We start from the raw sequence: 21,587 nt of genomic DNA, 5'->3' as shown, positions 1-21,587 counted from the left end.
TTCTTTTTTTTTTTTACACTGCATGACTTCTTGGTGATTTGAGAAATCTGAAAAGTTACATATTCTAGCCTAACCCTGACTTGTGGATGTGACATTCTTCCATCTCCTCCGGGCTGTGAGTTTATGTCCGGCTATTTTGAAAAAATGGTAAGTGCGTCCTAGCAATCAACACAGATAATAGCTATAATGGATGATGCATTTGAGGGTTTGGTAAATGAAAATTTTAAATCGCTTTTCTGTTGTTAGTCATTGATCTGCTTGAGCTTTAGGCTAAATATATGTAGCCGGGGGTGGATAAACGTCCCTGGTGAAATATCCTTATTTCAGAGGAGCCTTGAAAGAGGTGTCACATTGAGAAAACTTAAAATGTCCACTGATTATTATTTTACTGTAGATATTATTATAATTTTATTCACTCTGTCAAAGTTTTATTGAAAATGGCCAGGAACGAAACAATATAATATCAGAACCAGTTGGCAGAAGTCCAGGTCTTTTAATAAATGCTGCACAGCCTGGAGTGTGGAGAGGACTCAGCTGTGCTGTGGGAGTCAGTTGGATAGCCACAAATATGTTTTATATTTATTTGGTTGCCTTAACCCCCTATAATTGTACTCCCCACCATGACTCCATGGTCTAAAAGTGTCAACATAATAGGGAGGAATTTGGGCCAAAGCCATACATCATAAAGTTGTCAGAAAGTATTACCAGGACAGTTTTCTATAAGTCTAGAATAAAGGTCTTGCATAGCAATAGTACATATTGCTTTCCATTATACTTTCAATGTCACAGCCCAATGCGTGACTGTGGTTCTAGATTTACTTTAACGGACAAGAAGTAATGGAAACTGTGCGTCTTCCTGCTGAATTATGTACAGCACTGACAAAGCTGTGTCAGCAATTGCTTTTCATACTTTGCCTTGAAAGTTGACAATATTATTTTAAGGTTTCATTTATCAAATTCATGGGAACATTCAAAATGTTCTCCTCACATTTAACGACGGGAGATTTTCTCAGCCCTTGCGCACAATCAAAAGAACTTGAAGACAAAAGGGTTTTTTTTGTATCCTTTTTTTTTTTAACCACAGGCATAAAATATACATGTTTTTGAATCAATGTTCTTTTCTTTCTCTGAGAAATTAAGTAAAAACTGTGTCTTGCAAATTAAAATTCCTACTTGAAACAAAATCTCTTGATATTCGAAGGTTCCTTTGTGCGAGAACAAGTGTTTCCCACATGATAACTAAAGAGCCTGACAGGTAGCTGATGATTGGTCAGTGGTTCATTACATCAAACTAGGATAAGAACTCTTAGTTGTGATAGACATTTGTAACATCACTGGGAGTTATGAGGTAACCATGACAATATAACCCTAGGAGAGTAACACTGAGCGCTGATGCTTCCTGTGTCCTGTGCTTGTTTGTTTTCACTTGGGAAGGTGATACACGTTGAGAAGTGAAATATCTAGAGGGTGATATTTGGGGAGAAACTGATGCTTGAAGGAAATCTACAGCATTCTTTTGGGGGCTACCTTCCAAGTGTCATGAGTTTGATGAGTTGCTAATAAGAAACTGTTGGATGAAAAGTGGAATGAAGAGAAAAAGCAGGACAGAACAATGATTAGAACATTAGTTCCATGATGCATTACTTGGCTACATCCCCTGTGGTGCAGCTCTTTATTATCTGTCAAGGTCACAGCACAGCAGAACTGTGGGAGAGTCGGCAAGCCCTTTCCTGGGCTGACACTTATTAACATTGGAGAAATGAGGCCAAGTCACCACCCTACACCCACATATTTGGAGAGAGAGAGAGAGTGAGAGAGAGAGAGTGGGGGGTGCTGTTATATGGGCAACAGGTAGGCGCAATGATATCAGACACTCACTTGTTGGAAGTAAAGCATCTCACACAGTCAAATAACAACAATCCCGGCTCATCATGTGATGCTCTCACCCCGCGAGTATGAATCCTATGCTCAAAGCACCCATGCTGGCACCTGCGTCCACAGCTTTCAACTAACCTCACTGTATACCTGCAGCACTTGAATCTGTAGCACATTGACATTAATGTATTGTATTATTGGCTTCCCGTCTGCTTCAGAATTGATTTAAAGATGCTTTTATTGGTGAAGAGTCTTACTTCAAGCTATTCACCAGATTTGTGTTTAACTTACAGACCCTCCAGGACCCTCGTGTCCACCAGCAGTGGCCTTTTAATTATCCCCAAAGTTAGAACAAAAGCCTAAGGCGAGGTATCATTTTCTTACTATGGTCCACATTTGTGGAACTGCCTGCCTGAAGACCTGAGGGCACCAAAGTTCATTGTAATATTTATTTATTACCTTATGCTCTTATCTATTCATTAATTTCCTTTCTATTGTTCCTGTTTGACTGATTTTTCCCCTTTAATATCATGTTCTGTTCTACCACCCATGTTTTCTGACCAAAGATAGCATCCCTCGGTTCAGTTCAATGAGTAATCTTATCTTAAAAGCTACAACTTCTCTGTGTGCGCGCGCGCGTGTGTGTGTGTGTGTGTGTGCACGCACTAGTCTGTGAAGCACTTTTTGTTACATTGTATTTGTATGAAAAGTGCTGTAGAAATAGAGTCTGATTGATTGAATGCATAGCAATAAATCTATGCGAGGTAGGCTGGGATGGTGCGTTCACTCGCTGCAGGTATTTGATTCTGTTTTGTCACTACGAGTTGGTCATTTATAACTATGAATCAAAACTGCAACAACTGCGCTCACTTGCAGTGAGTCAACACTGTGAACAGAAAGCGTGAGCGCACGTTCCACAAACATATGTATATTATTGATTTTTTTACCTCCACCAGGAACATAATGTGATCAGTGATAATATTTGTTTGCAGGATTACTTGAGAGAAAATTTCACCAAACTGGGTGGAGTGTTTGAGACGGGCTAAGGGTGAATCTACTATGTTTTGCGGCAGATTACTGGAAATGACATGTCCTCCTCCGAGTGGGTTGACAAGTTCCATCTCAGAATTGGCGATCTGTGTTTTTGTTGAACAGTGTTACTGTTGCAAACTTTGGCCAATTTTGATGTTTGGACATGGAACGAGCAGGAAATCTGTCTCTAAGTTCACCTCAGTAGAGTCGTGCACCTGTGTACTTACAGCTCACCAGTTCATGAAGTATCAACACGATGTTTAAAGTCAGTTACTGTAGGTTAAGTAGAAAAAAAAAACAAATGGCGAAAGATAACAGTTAAGAGTTAAAAAGTACAGGCATTTCTGCAGTTGGATATCGTTGTGAGTGGCTTTACTGTACACAAGATTTGAATAATACCCTGCTGCACCTGCAGCCTACAAGTGTACACGCTAATATCACACACAGAAGGCTGTGATGACCCGTGGTCAGAACAGGCAGGAGTTGTTGTTTTCTTTTTAATTATGTGAGGATATGGAGGCTGAGAAGTTACAGATTTAATCAAAGGCAGGTGTTGAAGACCCGCAGGCACAGCACAAGAGAACGCTCGCAGTGTGGGACACAACCGTCACAGAGCCTCTGGGCAGGAGGACCCATCTGGATCCCACTCCATCTGATTAACATGGATGAAGGAGAAGTGCGTATCTTTGGCGCACACCACCTCTTGGCCTCTCTCACCTCACTGTCCTATTTCTGTTGAACCTCCAGACATTCATCTCTGTTATACCGGTAATGTTGCTTGTCTGCATGGAGCCCTCTTTTACGGGATATCAGATTTCATTATCCTTCCCTCGGCTGTTAGTGACTACAGATTTAATCAAGGCTCTAATCGTAATGTTGCTACTAATCACACATGCATCTCGAGATCAATATGCATTTTACACGCACAGAACCTCTCAGCACAAAACACTGGGAGACGAGAGTGTATTCCATCTTGTGTGAAAACAAGCAGTTGGAGGGAGAGCTATGAATTAAACATGACTGTCATTGTGGTAGAACAGAAACCTCCCTTGTTCTTATTTCATGTGTAACTTGTGATGAATAATTTATTTTAGTGAAATAAATCCAATTAGAAGAAGTAATTTGATTGATTTGGTGATAACTTAAAGGGCGGAAACCTCACTATTCTTGACCACATGATTTAAGCTCTCTTGTAAAAATGTAACGTTAAATTTTATCAAAACTATGAAGCTATTTCTGTTGTTGTTTTGCATTGAAGTACTCATTTGTTTGTACTAAAGTTTTATTTCTTGCACGTGTAGAGCCTCGGTGTCGCTGCGTCATACAACTTGAGCATATTTTTTGAAATTGAAGTGGATGAAGTTTTTTTTTTTCAAGGAATGAATCGTATAAAGAGACACTTATTGGGCTATTTTTCATAACCAGATTGAGGTCACAGAGTGACAGAAACCAGATTTTTGCCCCAGCCCATATGCCCCATTAATCATCATCAAATCACTAAGTAGAACAGAACAATCTAACAGGCTACAAAAATCACAGTCTAATCAAAACTTCAATTTGAACTCTTAATTATAGGGTATCAACATTTAATTAAAATGTGTTTTATCAAAAAAATATTGAAATTACGTATTTAAATCAACTCATTTAATTCTCAAATGAGACAACGACTACTGACATGATACAATCTATTCATGTATTCAGTGAATACTGTCAAACACTGAGAAGCACGGAGGATGAGGCAGATTAACAAAGATACAAGGGATGCTTGCTTCTTTTGCCAAACAAAGTGATGTAACTTCTTTTGTGTTCAGTATCTTCAACTGTCTTTGACAACATGGCCGAACTCCTACAGAACCTAGAGTGCACATACATCTCATAAATTTCTACAAATTAAATGCACTCTAATCTAACACTGATATAGAGAGGTGCTGTCTCGGGGTAATGATACATATTTTCAGTTAATCTGTCACTTATTTTCAGAAAAACGAGTGACATTCAAAAGAGCAATATCAACAATAAGGTATGGCAAGGTACCAGTGCGCAGGGGTAGAGTCCAGACGCTGGCTCCTTACCTCGTTAACTTTAGCTAGTTAGCTAATCTTGCTCATGCCAGCTACGTTTCAAATGAAGCTGTGTTGATTTATTAATTTCATTATCCTGTTGTGTTTATCGCCTCACAACAAATGGCCCCTCAATTCAAAATTAGCTACAGCATAAACTTAGCAGCTTCATGTTAAAAGTCAAAGATATCAACAGCGACACAACTTGAAACAGTTAGAAGGTAACTGGAGGTGGCTGGAAAGTATTTAATGCTTATGGAAAACTGGTATTGGACAAATAAACACTTCAAAATGGATATGTCATAACCTACTTTTTGATTTAATATTATATAAGAATATCATCAACAGTGAGATTGGCAACCAATGGATTCAAACAGTAGCATGAGCTAATGTTGGAATTCTGGTCCTGTTAGCGTGTTGCACACATTTTTGAATTAGCATAAAACATGACAACAGCTAAGGCTGATGGGGTTTACCTTCATATTCCATTATACTGGCCATATTAGAATTTTCACTTGTGGAATTTTAGTTGATTCTTCTTATTCATCCTGTTTTGAGTTTGAGTGCAAAATATGATTGGACAGTGGAGACTTTCCACTGATATCCAACTCACGGTGGCTCTATACAACCCTAGCATGGTAAAAACAAACATAAAAAACAAAAATTAAATAATAAAATGCTGTCAAATTGCTCATGTCCACATCTATACGCAGGACTTGCCAGCTTTGTCTTTTTTTAATGTTTATTTATTTTTCGCACCTTTGAGCTCTTTCTGACATTCCCATCTTAAAAGACACAATCACATGAATTATGGATTGCATCCTCAAGCAAATTTCTAGTCAAAGAAAGTGTGTATGGAGGCCTTAACAAGTCTGCCCTTGTGTGTTTCCACTGTGGATTTGAGCTTCGTGGACTTGCTCGCACATCAAAGTCTGAGAGTCTGTGACAGTCAAATTGGACCTGGAAGGAGGGAGAAGAGACAGATGTGGAGGTAAAACGAGACGCATTCAACCAGCTGAGATACAAGTATGTAAAAATACACACACTCACACACACACACACGCACACACACACACACACACACACACACACACACACACACACACGTGATTGATTACTTACAACAAATCCGTTATCTTAATGGATTTACTGTCCAGGGTGATACTGATAAGTCCTCCTAACAAAGTAAATGTTATTTGGGACAATTACAGTGAAGTTCATGCACACTAGGAGGCTAAAGACAGTTAACAACACTCTAAAGTCCCTGGAGGAACACATGAAGTACTTGTATAAATGCCAGAACCTTTCAGAATATTAAGAGAAAGAAAAAGAACAGTTTCTAAGACTCATCCCCGCTTCACCACACTGGTGCTGAACGGAGTGATGGTACCGGCACAGAATAACAAAAAAGTATATTAATAAAGTGCTGAATTACGATGTTTATGTTGTAATATTGACTTCATTAAGTAGGATACTCCATCTATATAGGTAATTATAGAGCTATTGCTGCAAATTAAAGCATTTCTTTGCATACTCTATGTTGATAACTTGTCTAAATGTTTAAGTTATGGAAAAAAGAGCACACCCCCGAGAGAGTTTTTACTTTGATTCAAGTAACTTTCAATATGAACCTGTTATGATTTTCCTAAGTTTTTGAACTTTAAAGTTACAATCTTGAATATTCATGAAAAACAAAAGCTACAGGTCCAAAAAATCAAGTCAATATGGTAAATAGTCTTTTCTGTGAGTTTGCTTTGAACACCGGGATTTTTTTTCTCTTCGCCCTGCACAATCTGCCATCAGAGGGTGCAAATCTCCATATAGAGACACCTGTTTTGTGTGTGTGTGTGTGTGTGTGTGTGTGTGTGTGTGTGTGTGTGTGTGTGTGTGTGTGTGTGTGTGTGTCACACTGACTGAAGCACTTGCATCACTGAGGTTAAAAATCTGGAGAAGAGTCAATACTGTCAGCTGTTTTCTGCACCATCACATCATGGCATTCAGACGGGTGGGATGAGAATGCTGTCACGTGTCTTAGTGGGGAGTTGTTTGATCGTGATGACGTTGTTTGACATCTGCTAGCGTCTTAATGAACGCCTAATATATTCATTAACATTAATGAATGTTCTTTGCACCTTGTCTTCTGGTACTGTGTGTGTTTAGGCCTGTGAATGTTTGAACATCTTGTCAAAGTGAATTTTAAACAGGCACGTGTAGTGGATGACGATGCAGATTTGACCTGTTTTATGTTTTGATCACTGAATCAACATTTGATCTGGGGTTTCACTTGAGTCACTTTGCATGATTACAAGCTTAAATAAAAGCTCCTTATTAATCTGGTGCTGACTCTCTAGCCCCCCCCCCCAACACACATACACACCCACACACACAACCCCCCCCACACACACACACACACACACAACAAAAAAACTTCAGCAAACTCCTTCAATTTAGTCCACGTCCACACATCCACAACAGAGTAACAGAACCAAATTTCTCTGCCAAATAGATGATTTCACATCAGGTAAACTGCGCAGAACACACTGAGATGAAAATAGTATGTTTTAACTAGCTGCTATTATAAAAAGGAATGACTGAGGCTTCTTATTGCCTCCAGATATGCTGCGAGATACAACATTCAGATACCACAATTATCATAATGTGGCTACAACCAGTCTGGTTGGTCTGACTGGAAGCAGTGACGTTTTCAGCCTTCAGCACTGAGACAGCAGAATGTCGAGGAGCCGCCGGGCAAGTTTCTCTACTGGATCGGAGATGGAATGACTGTTATAATTGCAAATAAAGCAGAAAAATGTCAAAACAAGAGATAGCCATTCAGTTTAGATTTTGGCAATTTTACTCGAGAGGGTTCGTTTTAGTGATGTTGATGAACCCTCGTTCTTGACTGCGACAAAAATACCACTAGAGCACACCTTCAATTATGCAACAAAATGAAATGTAATAACAAATTGTGGGAGTGTAATGTGGGGAAGTTTGCAACCAAAATTCAAAAAATAAATACGTGACATTTTGTGAGTCTTATGTCTATTTCCCTGGAAGTAAGTATGACTGGAACTGAACTGGTAAAAGTCCAGTCCAGTAGAGACAGGGCACCGAAAGAGAAAAGAATCACTGCTGCGACGTAAACAAACCCTGAATGCCACTCACTACAAATGCAAGTATCAATCTGAAAGCATCAGATTTTCTTATGAAAGCTACACAGACAGCACTGATGTAATGGTTTTCTACCTTAACAGCAAAGTGCTTTACAACATTCTCGCTCATTCACACTCGTGCACAGATAGCGGTGGAGATGCCCTCAAAGCATGAGTTTGTCTGTCCGCAGAAAGGCAACATTCTGATTGGGGACTTAACTGCATCCGTGTCTCAGTGTAGTGAAACCTACTCCAGCAAGTTTGCTACGACCGAGCAACAAAAACATTTCCTTGTCCATTACCATGAGCTAATGGATCTTTCCCATCCTGGCTCACTGGAATGGCTACTAAGACATCTGCTGACTAAAGTTACGTTTCCATGGACTGATTTAGCCACTTCACACGCATTTTTACGTTAAACCGCTGTGTCTGTGACAGAAGCTCAGCTAATGTAGCTCATACAAGGGAACATCTAGGATATATTACTCTCAAAAGAAGAATAGTTCACTCTTGTTGTGAACGGGGTGCCGAGTAGAAATGATACAATAGAGAATCGGTTGGGTTTTTTTCAGCCTGTGTGCAACTTTGTTTTGTACAACCTGCACAACCCCGAAATCAGTTTAATCACATTTCAAAAACATTAGATATAAGTTGATAGCAGTTTTACCACAGACAAAATAAAAACGTGCATCCAACTTAACCCACTTAACTTTTTTTTTTTTAAATCTGAGTGTTCTGTTTCCCTGTTTGAGCAAAATGTCTCCTTGGCCAATCAGATCGCTTGCTCAGAACTGTCTGTTATGTCATTTGAATGTGTTTAAATTGTTTTCTTTATATGCCTATCAACCAAACATTCAGTCCATATGCTCCAGCTTGGATGAGTCATTACAGTATGTTTCTTCATTAACAGCAGGATTTAAATGTTATGCAACACATAAATAAATACATTATTGCACATTTCTCATCTTAGATGAAGAAGGGAGTGGGCTGATGCCTCTGTTTCATGTAATAATTATCTCTGCAGCCAAGCAAATTGTTTGTACTTTCCTCTGATGTATTCTCAAATGTGGTGAAAAATAGAAGTGTAATGAGGGATACAAAATAAAGCATCTTTGCATCTCAGAGACGTATGCAGTCTCTTCCTCTGTGACCTAGCTTCTGCTGATATGTATATTTAATTGGGTGTTATTTAACTCGTTGGAGGCTCACTATAGACCCCTTTTCATTGAAAATCTGCATATTTCATTATAGCATCATTTGTAGTATTCCTACTTCCACTTCTTTCTTTTTTTTTACTGAAACAATATTTTTTATGTCCATAACTGATAAGCTGATTAGCTGTTGCAATTATTGCCACAATGATTTTTGCTCACAAAGCTTATGTTAATGTTTATCATCACACACAATGAAAACACCAGAAATGTCAACTGTATTTGACATAAATTTGAGGTCTCTGGACATTTTGAGCTCTCAAGATTGCTGCATTTTAGTCTTGGGACATCCAATTATATCCAGCCAAGTAAATTGGTTATTTAAAGGAACTTTTCGGGGAAGTATCTGTTGTTTTGAACAAAGCTGGGTCAGGAATATAATTTGCAACGGGTCTGGAGCTCCATAATGCACATAAGAGGAGAGAAGGACTTCAATCTGCCAGACTGGCTCCGACAGCGATGGCCAATAAACTCATTTTGTAAAAAGTTGGTATATTTTTAAGAAAGAACTTCAACAGGTATTTTGCTTACAGCACTAGTCTAGTGGTCAAATAGCTTTTGAGTATTTTTTTCTTTTATTGCAATAGATCAGCAAAATTGTTCCCAACTTTGAGGCAGTAATGGATTAAAAAAATCCAACCTAAAAACTTTAATTGGCCTAAATCAAGTTGATATATTCGTTAGCTGATATTGGGTGGGAAATATTATCTGCAATGTCTCACTGGGTGTTTAGTTTCTAATCAGGAAAACGGTCTTGAACCTTTCCTTTATTCTGGATTTTCCTCTCATGTTTTATCTCAAATAAAAATATTTTATGGTTTCTGGTTGTCTGGGTTTCTGCTGTAAATCTCTTTAAATTACTATTTTCTAAAATGTCAAAGGAGTAATTGAATGGGAAATTTACCTCCAGAGTTGTTGAGTTTAAATATCCTATAATTATGGACTTACATTTGCAGACTGATGAAATTTTAATATCTAATTGAGATTAAACCAGCATGTAAAGACAATTTACAACCTATTTCCACCAGCCCTTCAAGTCTTCATACCACTCTGACACTGCATGAATATTTCTAAAATATGTCTTTCTCCCCTGGTTGTGATAAAGCTAAAATAAAACGTTGGCAGCGAGATCAACCGCGATTCACTCCGCGAGGCATGTCATACCCACTTAACACTCACATTATCTCTCTTTCATCCTCCAGAACCGAGCAACACGGACATAATATTGCGCTCCGCTCGGTCTTAACCCGAGAGTCTCAAATAGACCGTAAAACACACACACGCACACACACACACACGCACGGACGCGTCCTCTCTCTCTCTCTCTCTCTCTCTCTCTCTCTCTCGCTCTCTCTCTGAAGTGCGTGCGTCAACGCGCGCGCGGTCCCTGCTGCTCGGGACAAAAGCCGCGCGCAGCTGCTTTCATTAGCAGAGCTCCCGACTGCACTAAAACAGACAGGGGGGGTGGTGGGAGCTCGCGCGCCTAGCTGCAGGGATATATCTGTACCTCTGATGGACTTGACACCCAGAAGAACACACTCAGGTGTTTGCTCTGAACGCCATTTCCAGGAGCACAAACTTCTAAACCCAGACACGTTTTCTCCACCGCCGGTTTTCATGTGTTTTACGTGTTTGCGCTCAACAGTGAGGTAGTGGACTTTTCTTCGGACACGTTTTTTCCTTCTACGGGAGAGCCGGCGTGTGTTAACCCCGTGGATGCGGCTGCCGGGGTCGGTGTCTGAGCCCAGCGGGAGCAGCCTGTCATAGGGCAGGATGTTTGTTCCGGTTCTTCACAAGTGGACGAGGATTATATCTCCGGAGATGCTTCTCTTCATGCCGATATTGGGGCTTTTACCTCTGACTGGAGCGGCTCCGTCTGCCACCACCGAGCAGCTGGACATGGGGGTGGTAAGTTTTCATGTGCAGTTTTCATGTCCTCCTAACTCTTGTCCAAGTGTCGTTTGCCTCACTTACACCACCAGCGGACTCCTTGGGTTGCAGTTTGGCTACTTCTGAGTTAAACGCTGCTCTACTTAAACTGAATTTCAACCGCTCGTAGCAGCTCGGGTGCGATGTGAGAGGAAATTGCCCCCCAATGGCCTGCAATAAATAAATGTAAATGCGTGTGTCTTGGTGGGATATCGACTCCTTCCTCAGCGTGCTGACATAGAAGGCTCATATATATCCTGGGATGAATTAAAAAGACATAGCCAAGACATTGTAGCCCGGCTATTTCCTCTCTCTATCACCATGCCTTTGGAGTATCACGACAGGACCTGGAGTCAGGATGTCCTCAGTCAAAATAATGGATGGATTTCAAGTAGGGTGGACCAGATCCTGCAGGGTTCATTATATTAACAGGTCGAATTATTAGGTTTTCAGTAAGTCTGGCAGGCAACATCCTGCATGTCAACATGGTTCAGTGAGTCATTGCTGATCTGAGCCTCATATCTGATGGAGATCCAGATCCAGTCACATTCAGCCTTAGATTTTGTGTTTAAGAAGCAGGTGAAACCAGGGAGCTCCAACCTCCGACCAGGCAAACTTCCAGGCCCCAGTGTCCTGTCTCACTGGGGCCCTTTATAAAGCTACAAGCAGTGATGCACAGGTACTTGCAACCCTGGGTGTTCCGTAGGGAGGGAGGGAGGGAGGGTGGTGGAACTGGACAATGTTTGGCTTTTGCATGAAGGGGCAGACAGATGTGCACATTGTGGTGAAAATATATCTTCCCGAGTGGACTAGGTGGCACTAGAGCAAACTTTATATCATTGCTACATTTGGAGCACTCAGCACTGCATGCTCACAATTCCCAAAAAGTGGAAATAATGTAGTAAAGAAAATAACCAGAAGGGACATGTTTATATGTACTTAAGTTATGCCGTCTGTGTACTTGTACTAGTATCAGTATTCTTACTGTATTGATACTGATATGTTCAGGCTCCTTACGCTAAAGTGCGGTAGGTATCAATATTGTTAGCCACATTAGCTACTGTCACTGTTGGTGGTTGTGTAGTAATCTACTCATCCTCCGTCTGTCTCTCTCTTCCTTGTCTCCAACTCATCCTCTGCCTGTCTCTGTCTTTGTATATGGCCTTTTCTTTGTGTGGGCGGCATGGCTCAGGGGTAGAGTGGCCGTCTAGCAACCAAAGGGTCGCTGGTTCGATCCCCGACCGCGGTGACCATAATTGCTCCTGATGAGTAGGTTGGCGCCTTGCATGGCAGCCTCCACCATCAGTGTGTGAGTGTGTGTGTGTGTGTGAATGAGATGACACTGTAAAGCGCTTTGAGTACCGCTGAGGTAGAAAAGCACGATATAAAATTGAGTCCACGAGTCCATTTACCATTTTCTCTCTATTTTTCTCTCTCAGTATCTTTCTGGCTCTCTTTCACTCCAAGTGGTCGAGGCAGATGGCAGCATGCAATTCACAGACAGTAGTTTGCTGCAGTTGCATAAGAGCTAACTTATGGGGAATTGTCAGGTCTCTTTAAACAAAATGGATGTAGAGAAAGTTTTAGACGTACTCTTGTTGAAAGTGTGATGAGATACATTTTGTTGTGATTCGGTGCTCTTTGAATAAATTGATTTGACTTGGAAAAGCCTGGTTTACTTGATTCAGTCAGCAGTCTGATTTCTCTCCAAACCCCCCGTCACCCTCGGTGGATGGCCGAGGTCTGCGACCGAAAAGTTTCTCACCTCCTCGGATCAGGCCCACTGGTGTTGCTCTGTCTCTGAGCTTCGTATCAAGTTATTTCAATAGATTTCCAGCAAAGGTAAAAAAAAAAAAATGTCAGCGCTTCTTATGAAGCCCACCTCCGACGTGCTGAGGGATACTAGACAATGTCCTAATTACCTTTTTAGATAGAAAAATTGCATTTCTCGTTCTTTGCAGTTTGTATTTGTATTATCTACAAATTCAACACTGCTGCATTTGTCTCCTAACTACAAATTCTTCCCTCAAACCACTGATGCGTTTATATCATGTTGCTGCTCATTCAACATCTGTGTCTTTTAGTTTCCCAGCTGCAATCTTTCTTCAAGCTTGTGGATGATGAATCTCATTTTGGCTCTTTTGCTACAGGTATCTCTATTGCTGGACCACCTCCTCTTGAGAGTGTGTGTGTGTGTGTGTGTGTGTGTGTGTGTGTGTTCGCGTGCGTGCACTGCCTGGAGACAACCATTCATCTCCTTAGTCTTCGATGCGCTTAGCTGCACAGAGGATTTGTCCTTCATTTCAAATGTTTTTTTGAGGATATTCACATAGCAATGTGTAGGACCAGAGTACACAGAGAGAGGCACTGAGCAAAATTTCATGGGGGTTTAGGTATGATAATACGGCAACAAGGTGAGGGGACACACCAGGACACGCAGCCTGAGTTTGACCATCCGTACTGGTCACGTAAGTGATCGCCATCATGAAGACCGAACATCATTTAACGGGAAACATAGTTTTCAACCCTCTTTAAATCTTCAAAATTTGAATAGCAGATGAATCGTGTTTAACTTTTGCCAGCTGCAGTTTGTACTTTTGTACCCTCTGAAATCCAACCCCATCGGATGAGCTCCAAACCAGAACAGCCCGTCTGCCAGACAGCAAATGCGACTAAAACTAACACGAGTCGTGATCTTGGTCACAGTCATCTGAGTGAAATGGCACTGGTTGCTACCTTGACATGGAAGCAATAACCTGACTTTGACAGTATTTGGATGAAGGTGCCTACATGACCTCCTGATGGCATCATCCAGTCATACATCTGTTTGCATGCTACAGATCTACTGTAAGTCCAGCTCCTGTCTGCAGATTCATGCCCTGATTACATCTCTACATTCTAGGTCAGTGTTCATTTCCTGAATTTGACTGGAGACATTTATGCCATCATGATGGTTATGGAACTTTTTTTTTTCAAAAACATAGAAAACTGCTTGGAGCCAAGTGTGCAACATTCACTTGAAGCTAGACCGTGTGCCATATTGCAGTTTGACTGAAGTACATGCTGCAAAAATGCTCAAACTCTCAGGTAGAGGTAGGTGTGATTAAGGTGTATGTGTCGAAAATACACTTCAATCATGAGACTCGAATCCTACAGGTTTTAATCTGATTATTGCTTACTCCTGCCAACATGCCTGTTTACATGGCAGCAATTATTTCAGATTATTGTCTTGATCAGCTTTATCATAAGAGTGGGAAAGTTGTCACTGTTTCACCGATAAAACAGCCACAGTGCGTTGGTTTAAAGGGCTCGATCGAACCTCCAGTGGCTGCAGCCAGTGGTTTTCATCTTCAGTAACACAGGACTAAAGGTTTATTATGACTTTGTGTATAATTGTGTATATACAGAAATGGTCAACTGAAATATTGATCACACTCTTACCACATGCAGCCATGACCAACAGAGATGCAAAACTCCTGCTGGTTTCTGCTGTTGCCAGCGGCAAAGGTGTTAATTATCTGTTACAAGTTTCCTCGACTCCGTTCGAGAAAAATACTCATCGCTGGCATCAGTATCTGCTTTACTGCTGAATTTAGCAGCCTGGTTTCTATGGTAATCCTCCCAGTATTCCTCTGTGGGTTTATTTAGCTGGATATGAATTTGCACCTGGTGGTTCCATGATCATTAATTTTTGTAAACAAAGACTCTGTAGTATATGTTACTGTAACTCCACTCCACCACTCTCAAAGTTCAGGCTATGAGTGTGTCCCAAATCGCATACTTCCATACTGCATACCTAAAATATTCAAATTGAGTATACTAAGCATACTATATACCCAATCGCGCAGTTTCGAGGGTGCAGTGCCGTCCCAAATCGCATACTGCCGCACGGTGCACTCACCGGAAATGAAAACGCGCTAACGTCTTCTTCCACGCCTACGTGTGACTGGCTAGCACCGCATCAGCATCAGCTAATTACTGCCACCTTTTGCCTGCGCTTGTTTGTCGATTTTTGAAGCAGTAAAACAGCAAAATGAACGCCCATCGCGCATTGTGACGCCACAATCGGCACTGACAACGCGATGTCCTCCTGTTGGCTGAAGATGCACAGGTCAAAAGTCTATTTGTGTGATCTATTTAGCAAAACATTTTGGTGACAAGTCATTTTATTTTTCAAACCTGTGACCACACAGAATTTTAAACTTGTGTCCGTTATTTAATGTAAAGATGACTCTGTACAAGTCAGTGTCGACCGACTCTCGCCACAGCTGTCTGCCGCCATTTTTATCGATTTTAAAATGAGTGTGGCGAGGGTCCACAGTCGCATATTCAAAATCTTGACTGATTTGAGTACATCATCCAGGTACTTTTGCAGACTTAATTTTAGCATACTAGCTATACTTTTTTTCCATTTTGAGTTGGGTATACTCGAAATTTTAAGTATGTAGTGTGGAAGTATGTGATTGGGGACACAATGTATGTTTGTTCCTGCAATAGAGAGTGCAGAACTTGACATGCAACGTACCTGACATCGCCGCAAATATGGCAAGGCGTGGTGAACAGTAAGCAGAATTCATTTTTGTTTTTCATGTACGTATATATGTTTTTGCTTTTTTTTAACGTGTTTTTTTTTTTTGCCTTTTTTGAACGAGTAAATATGAGAAGGAAATGCGTTTTTTTTTTTTTAATTAGCTCAGTGGTAGCGAGTCATTAACGCGTGAGTCGGCTACTGTTTCCATCACTGTCGTCTTCATAGAATCTCTCTAGAACTTTATCAACTAGTTGACACCAGAAGAGAACAATTACAACTCGTCCAATGAAGGTAAACCCTACCGACTTCTCAGGTAGATTAGAACTTGCTCTTCTCTATTGCAGCCATGAATAACTTTGCCTGTACTGCCATCCGCGAATGACATCATACACCCTAATTTATTTGCCCTGAACCAGTCGATGGAACCAGACTAAACGCGCATTTGCTTCTTTAAACAATTTGCTTAAAATTCACTCGAGAACCAATCAGCTCTGTGTGTTTAAATCTCTCTAGTTGACCCAAGCGTAGTAAGACAGAACATTTCAACCTTTTTTACTGCATAGGTAGTCCAATTTTTATGAAAAGAAAAAATTTCAGGGGTGACATACTCCTTTTGTAGGGTTGTTACTATTTCTTACACTTAAAAAGGTTAGCTTTTACGCTGAACATGTTGCGTTCGGGATTGATGCGGATGATTTGGCATCTGATCAGAGAATCTGTAAAGCTGCCTTGATAGCAGCTTATCAAGCTCTGGGAGTGTGAGCTCACACTCCAGCAGAAACAGAGCAATGTGGGCATCAATTTCTCACCACACATTCAGTGGTTGTCCTACTGTGTTACTCCTCCACAGCTATCTGGGGCTGTTGCTTGTTACATGCTCAGTTCTCCTCATCAGCCAATGTTCTACTTCAGTTCTCCATCACAAGTGTTTTGTATGAGATCCTGTTTTTGTGAACATACAAACCAAAACAATGAGCTTTAAGCTGCAGAGAGCTGAATCATCATTCTCTGCTAGAATAGCAGCACTAGCAGACTTTCCACATTACTGGGAAATCTTTGATTTATCATTTCATTCATTGTCTTTTTTTTTTTTTTTTTTTTTAGATTTAGTATAAATTCTGACAGGTAATTATGTTACTCAGACTCAGGGCATCAGCCATTTCCAGCTGATACCAGCCCCCTTTTTCTCCAGAAAGGTCATGTGATCTATCTGACAACTAACTGAAAAACCTATGTATGCTCATGCAAGTCCATATCACTTCTGAACCATAAATCTGAACACCCACCATACATTTTAGGCCGGAGGAAGTGTAACATTTGTGTCGCTACAGATGGGGAACATCACGTTATTGGAACGAGAGTACTACAATTGTGAGTATATGTACATCATTAACAGCTCTGAGGTGCTAGTGATAAGGTTGAGAAGCCTTGCTCCTGACACCTAGTGTTAACCTCTTGCAGGGCTTCTTTTTCCTGTTTTGTAAAACTAAACTGATTAAAAAAAGCCCCTCAATGTATAATAATTAATGGCTAAGGCCTGCTGTTGTTTGTGGTTCTGAAAAGGCTTCCCCATCTCTTCGTCTGTTCACCAAACCTCATGATCTTCACACGCTGTCGTCATTTCTTCCAGCACTTCAGCAACAATGTAGCTTTTTTTTTTTTTTTACTCCACTTAATCCAGTCCTTGTTTGCTGAGCTGCTCTCCATCTGGCTTTGTCACTCATGTCATGAACTGAATTTGATGCCCTGCAAAAGTCAGTGTAATATTTCTGGAGAAACAAGCGAAGAATGGCCAGTGCCAGTTTTATTTTTAGGAACATCAACACATCCTGACCAACGACATACTGTATGTATGTTTGAGCATACAATGTTATACATTAGCAGTAGACATCAGTCTCCAGCTCCCGACTCTACCTCAGAGACAGACTTGATGAAACAACATGTGTAAATAATAACAGAAGTTAAAATAGAAGTTAAATTGTCTGGTATGTCAAGTGTTCGGTCAACGCCACAGACATCAGTGAAGGAGTCTGATCAGCAGATTTGAATCAATGGGGGCCACACCTCTTCAGCTCTGGCTTTTTTACCAAAAGTCTTTACCCGCTCTGGCCTCGGTGTTTCATATCTGGTTTTGCTCAGAATACAGTTTTCCTCCTGAAGATTCTGATCACACCTGGGGGGGTCACAGTTGGAGTTTACTCTTGTCACTGTGAGGCTCATGGAGCTAAATTTGTCTTTGCGCTTAAGAGTTACATGGTCTGAAAGAAGATGAATTTGCCAAATGTGTCAAAAAAAAAAGTGGTCGTAATGACAAGTTGAACAAAACTTAACATTCTGAGAACACCTGAAGACTTTCTGTTCGTGTATCTGCCCACTGATACACATCTGTACCAGACATAAGGGCCTTTTCCCCACCACGACTTTTGCTTGGTAGTTTTTGCGTAATACTGACAAATGGCATATAAAACACAATCTGATTGACAAAACAGTGCAGGCTATGGACTAAACTTCTTTTAATCGCCAAACACAGAAAGTCATAGGCCTCCAATTTTGGCTTAATATTTAAAGCGTGTCCGCTGCAATGTTGGATATATAATTTATCTCTGATGATGCACGGAAAAACATTAGGTAAAACGTCTTTCCCTTGTGTGTAAATGTGTGTTTTTATCCAAATGTGGAGCAGCTGTGTCTGATCCCTGCGGTAAATGGGATTGGACATCAGCTCACTGGTTCAACAAAGGCTGACAGATTTTTTTTTTCTTCGGATTGTTGGTTTACAGGATAACCAAGGGAGCTGGACAGACAGTGGAGGACAGATGAGTCCCCGTCCTCCCCTGTGACCGGCTGATTGACTTTAAAATAAGCCTTCTACCGCCTTGATAGAATTGCACTCAGCTGTTAAGAGCAGGTGGATCTTTTTCTGTTGTGCTTTTAAGTGGGTTCCTCCATTGCAGCCCAGTTGTGTTCAAAACTGCTATCCATTTGGGAGTTGGTCCACAAAACAACTACCTAGCCACAGAAGCGTGTCCTCCAGCTCTGCTGCTCCCCGGTCCCATTACACTCCAGAGCCATTGTGCTGCATCTCTCGGCTTTTAGTGGAGTTTGTGCACTGAATCTATCCGTCTCTCTTTGTAACTACTGTACTCTGGCTGTAATTAACTGAACCACAAACTTAAGCACAGCTCTGAGGCATCCACTTTCAAGCTTCAAGTCCAATATATCACAGCAGAGCACCAATTTGTAATTCCAGCTTTTAAGGAGAAGCTAAAATGTAATCTGCACTCCTCTTATTTTGGGTTTCATTCTATTAATTTAGTCCTGATGTTTTTGATTGCTGCTTTTGTACTACAGAATAACAGAGTTCCTTGGGCAACAATTTACCTTCAAGAGTGCTACTGTACATGCCTTAGCGGCTGCTGGAGGATAGATGTGATTGGATCAGCAGTGGAGAAAATGTACCATAATTGCCTTTTTAATCTTCTAGAAACAGACCTAGAAGAATATCTGAGTTGTATTTAATCTATCACAATGGGGAAAATTTAATTGATTCATTTTGTGTGTTGTAAGAAATAAAACCAAATGAGGGTGAGGCACATGTCAGATGGGAAAACTGTTCCCCGCCAGTCTGCTTCCAATTCTGCTTTGTAATTTCCTCTATGAGAGCACCATCTGGTTCTGTGCCCACTGAGTTGAAGGGAAATCAAAAATAAAAGCCTGGTGGTCTTGGGACTGGTGACTCCACCACTCGCCCCTTCACATTCCCTCCAGACCTCATAATACTGAGATCTCGTGACATGAGTCTCCCTGGCACCACGCAGTACTACTGGCCCTCATTAGCCTTTTCTTTGCCTTTCAGGAGTGTATATTTCATTAGTGTCAGATTCTGTCCCCCCAGTCTCTCACACGCCTTCAGTTTTCTTCCTCTTAATAGGACGATTCTTCTGCCAGCGCGTCGTGGGTCTTCTGATCAAACCCAGAGACCAAGGAAGAGAGGGGGCTCAAAGGGAAAACTGGATGCAGAGGTTGTCAGCCAGACGGAATTGAGAAATAAAGTGCATTTCACCAAAAAGGGGCAAACATGAATGATCAGTTCGTATCGACTGTTTCAGCATAATTCAATCAGAACTTTTTGGGCGTTCTACCTCTGAGACGTGTTCTTCAATAGTGCCCTCATCAGATGTGGCCTGACTAAAGCTAATAAAAGCCCATAAATCGCTTGTTAATTTGTGTTTCTGTATTAGTGTGACATTATTCAGGGCAGTTTAGGATAATTTAAGCTCCACTGTCCCACTTCAATTGAGCTGCGTCACCTCATACTTTGTCTCAGGCCAGATATTGAGGACAAACCTGCCGTTTTTAACTCGCAGTAAGATAGATTTTTATCACAGTGCATTGACTGACATTGATGAGTGACGGTTGAGCATGCTGGATGGAAAGTCGCAGCTTTCTCAGGAAGAGGCAGATCCGCTGAAGCCCAGCGCACTCTGTCACTACGCTCAAGTCATTGCAGCTTCTCTGAGGCACTTGCAGGTTTCTCAGGAGGTTTGCAGGGTTTATAAAATCTTTAGAGGACAGTTCAGCAAGCACCTGACGCTTTATTGGCTGCTGTTGTCGCATGACCAACTAACGCGTGGCAGCTGCATCATTTGCCATTTCAGATCAATGGGAACAGCAGGTGAATGTGAAGCTTATATAGTTGAAGCTTAGTGGTTACATTGCACAGGTTACAGGTTCCTGCTCCTGATGTACTGACCTGGTGGTTTATAGGGAAATGTGATTATGTGTTACCAGTTAGAAGACAAAAGAATAAATCTTTCTTGGCTGTTTGAACAACGCCGCTTTGCAGACTTTCTTCACTTTAATTTCAAGAGAATCCTGAAATGCATTTTTGCATTCACAAGAGAGCAGTTGGTTATTTTTCTTCCATTTTACGGTCATGATGGCTTTAATATTGTGAGGTGAGTGAATGAGTAGTTTTACCCAACAAAGCGCTGTGCGATAGCTTTTCCATTGGCTTATGCTGACTTCATTACTCACTGGCTCACTCCAGAGCTCCCATATAGAAAACCTCAAATCAACTCCATGTGGACAGTTCTGTTTTAACCCGAGGAGGCCCACCCCTTCGTCTTGTCTTTGACCAGATCAAAGTTTTGGTTGCTATAGCTGTTCAAAGGACCGACCAGATCTTGTAATTACAGTGGTTTCTGGTGGTGTGCTGGCGTGCATGCTGACGCCTAAAATAATCTATAGCTCTGCCAACTGAACTGCCAATAAACTGCTTTAATAGCACGATCAAGGAAACTGAAAGCAACAACAGAGCTACTCTCAAATTGCTTGCAGAAATTGGCAGAATTAGAATAAATGTGGTTTGTGCGTGAGCGAGTCATTTTCTTCTGGTGTATGTGTGTTTACATGGGGGTGTGTGTGTGTGTGTGTGTGTGTGTGTGTGTGTGTGTGTCAGACAGAGAGGGATGCCTATCGCACTGATCTGATTGTTTGTCTCTCATTAGTATCTGTCATTTCTTAACAAGTCACAGTGGAGTGGATGATGAACAAAAACAAAATGGAATGGATGAGGATGATTGCTCATCTGTGGAGTCAGCCTCAGAACTGTTATGTGTTCATAATCCCATTTCTCTGAAGGTCCAAGTGAAAAGGACCAATACAGATTAAGTGGGTGGGAGAGATAAACTATACATCTTCATCAGCCTTCACTGTCAATTAGGTTCACTCTCTTGTGTCCAGAGTCTATTTCCTATCATGCAAGTTTAATGAGCCTCTGAAGTCCTTTTCCCAC

The 21,587-nt window shown here is 41.1% G+C and overlaps 1 protein-coding gene across 4 annotated transcripts in view; it reads left to right on the top strand.

Annotated features, from left to right (window-relative positions):
- The first annotated feature begins 10,777 nt into the window (after window positions 1-10,777).
- The window catches only part of LOC147244158 (matrix metalloproteinase-17-like), a 67,843-nt gene continuing 57,033 nt past the window's right edge, over window positions 10,778-21,587 (top strand). For all 4 annotated transcript variants that reach the window (XR_015110441.1, XM_086187842.1, XM_086187841.1 and 1 more), the window contains exon 1: window positions 10,778-11,238. Coding sequence is in view for 3 of the 4 variants with exons in the window: in XM_086187842.1 (XP_086043968.1) it covers window positions 11,104-11,238 (135 nt within the window). In the remaining variant the exon portion in view is untranslated. The remainder of the gene's footprint in view (window positions 11,239-21,587) is intronic.

Source organism: Aulostomus chinensis, chromosome 19 (genome assembly GCF_037954235.1).
Source record: "Aulostomus chinensis isolate RoL2024-O1b breed Wild chromosome 19, RoL_Achi_v1.0, whole genome shotgun sequence".
Lineage (NCBI taxonomy): Eukaryota > Metazoa > Chordata > Actinopteri > Syngnathiformes > Aulostomidae > Aulostomus > Aulostomus chinensis.
The sequence above is the reverse complement of the archived record's forward strand: the minus strand, read 5'-3'. Positions and strand labels throughout refer to the sequence as shown.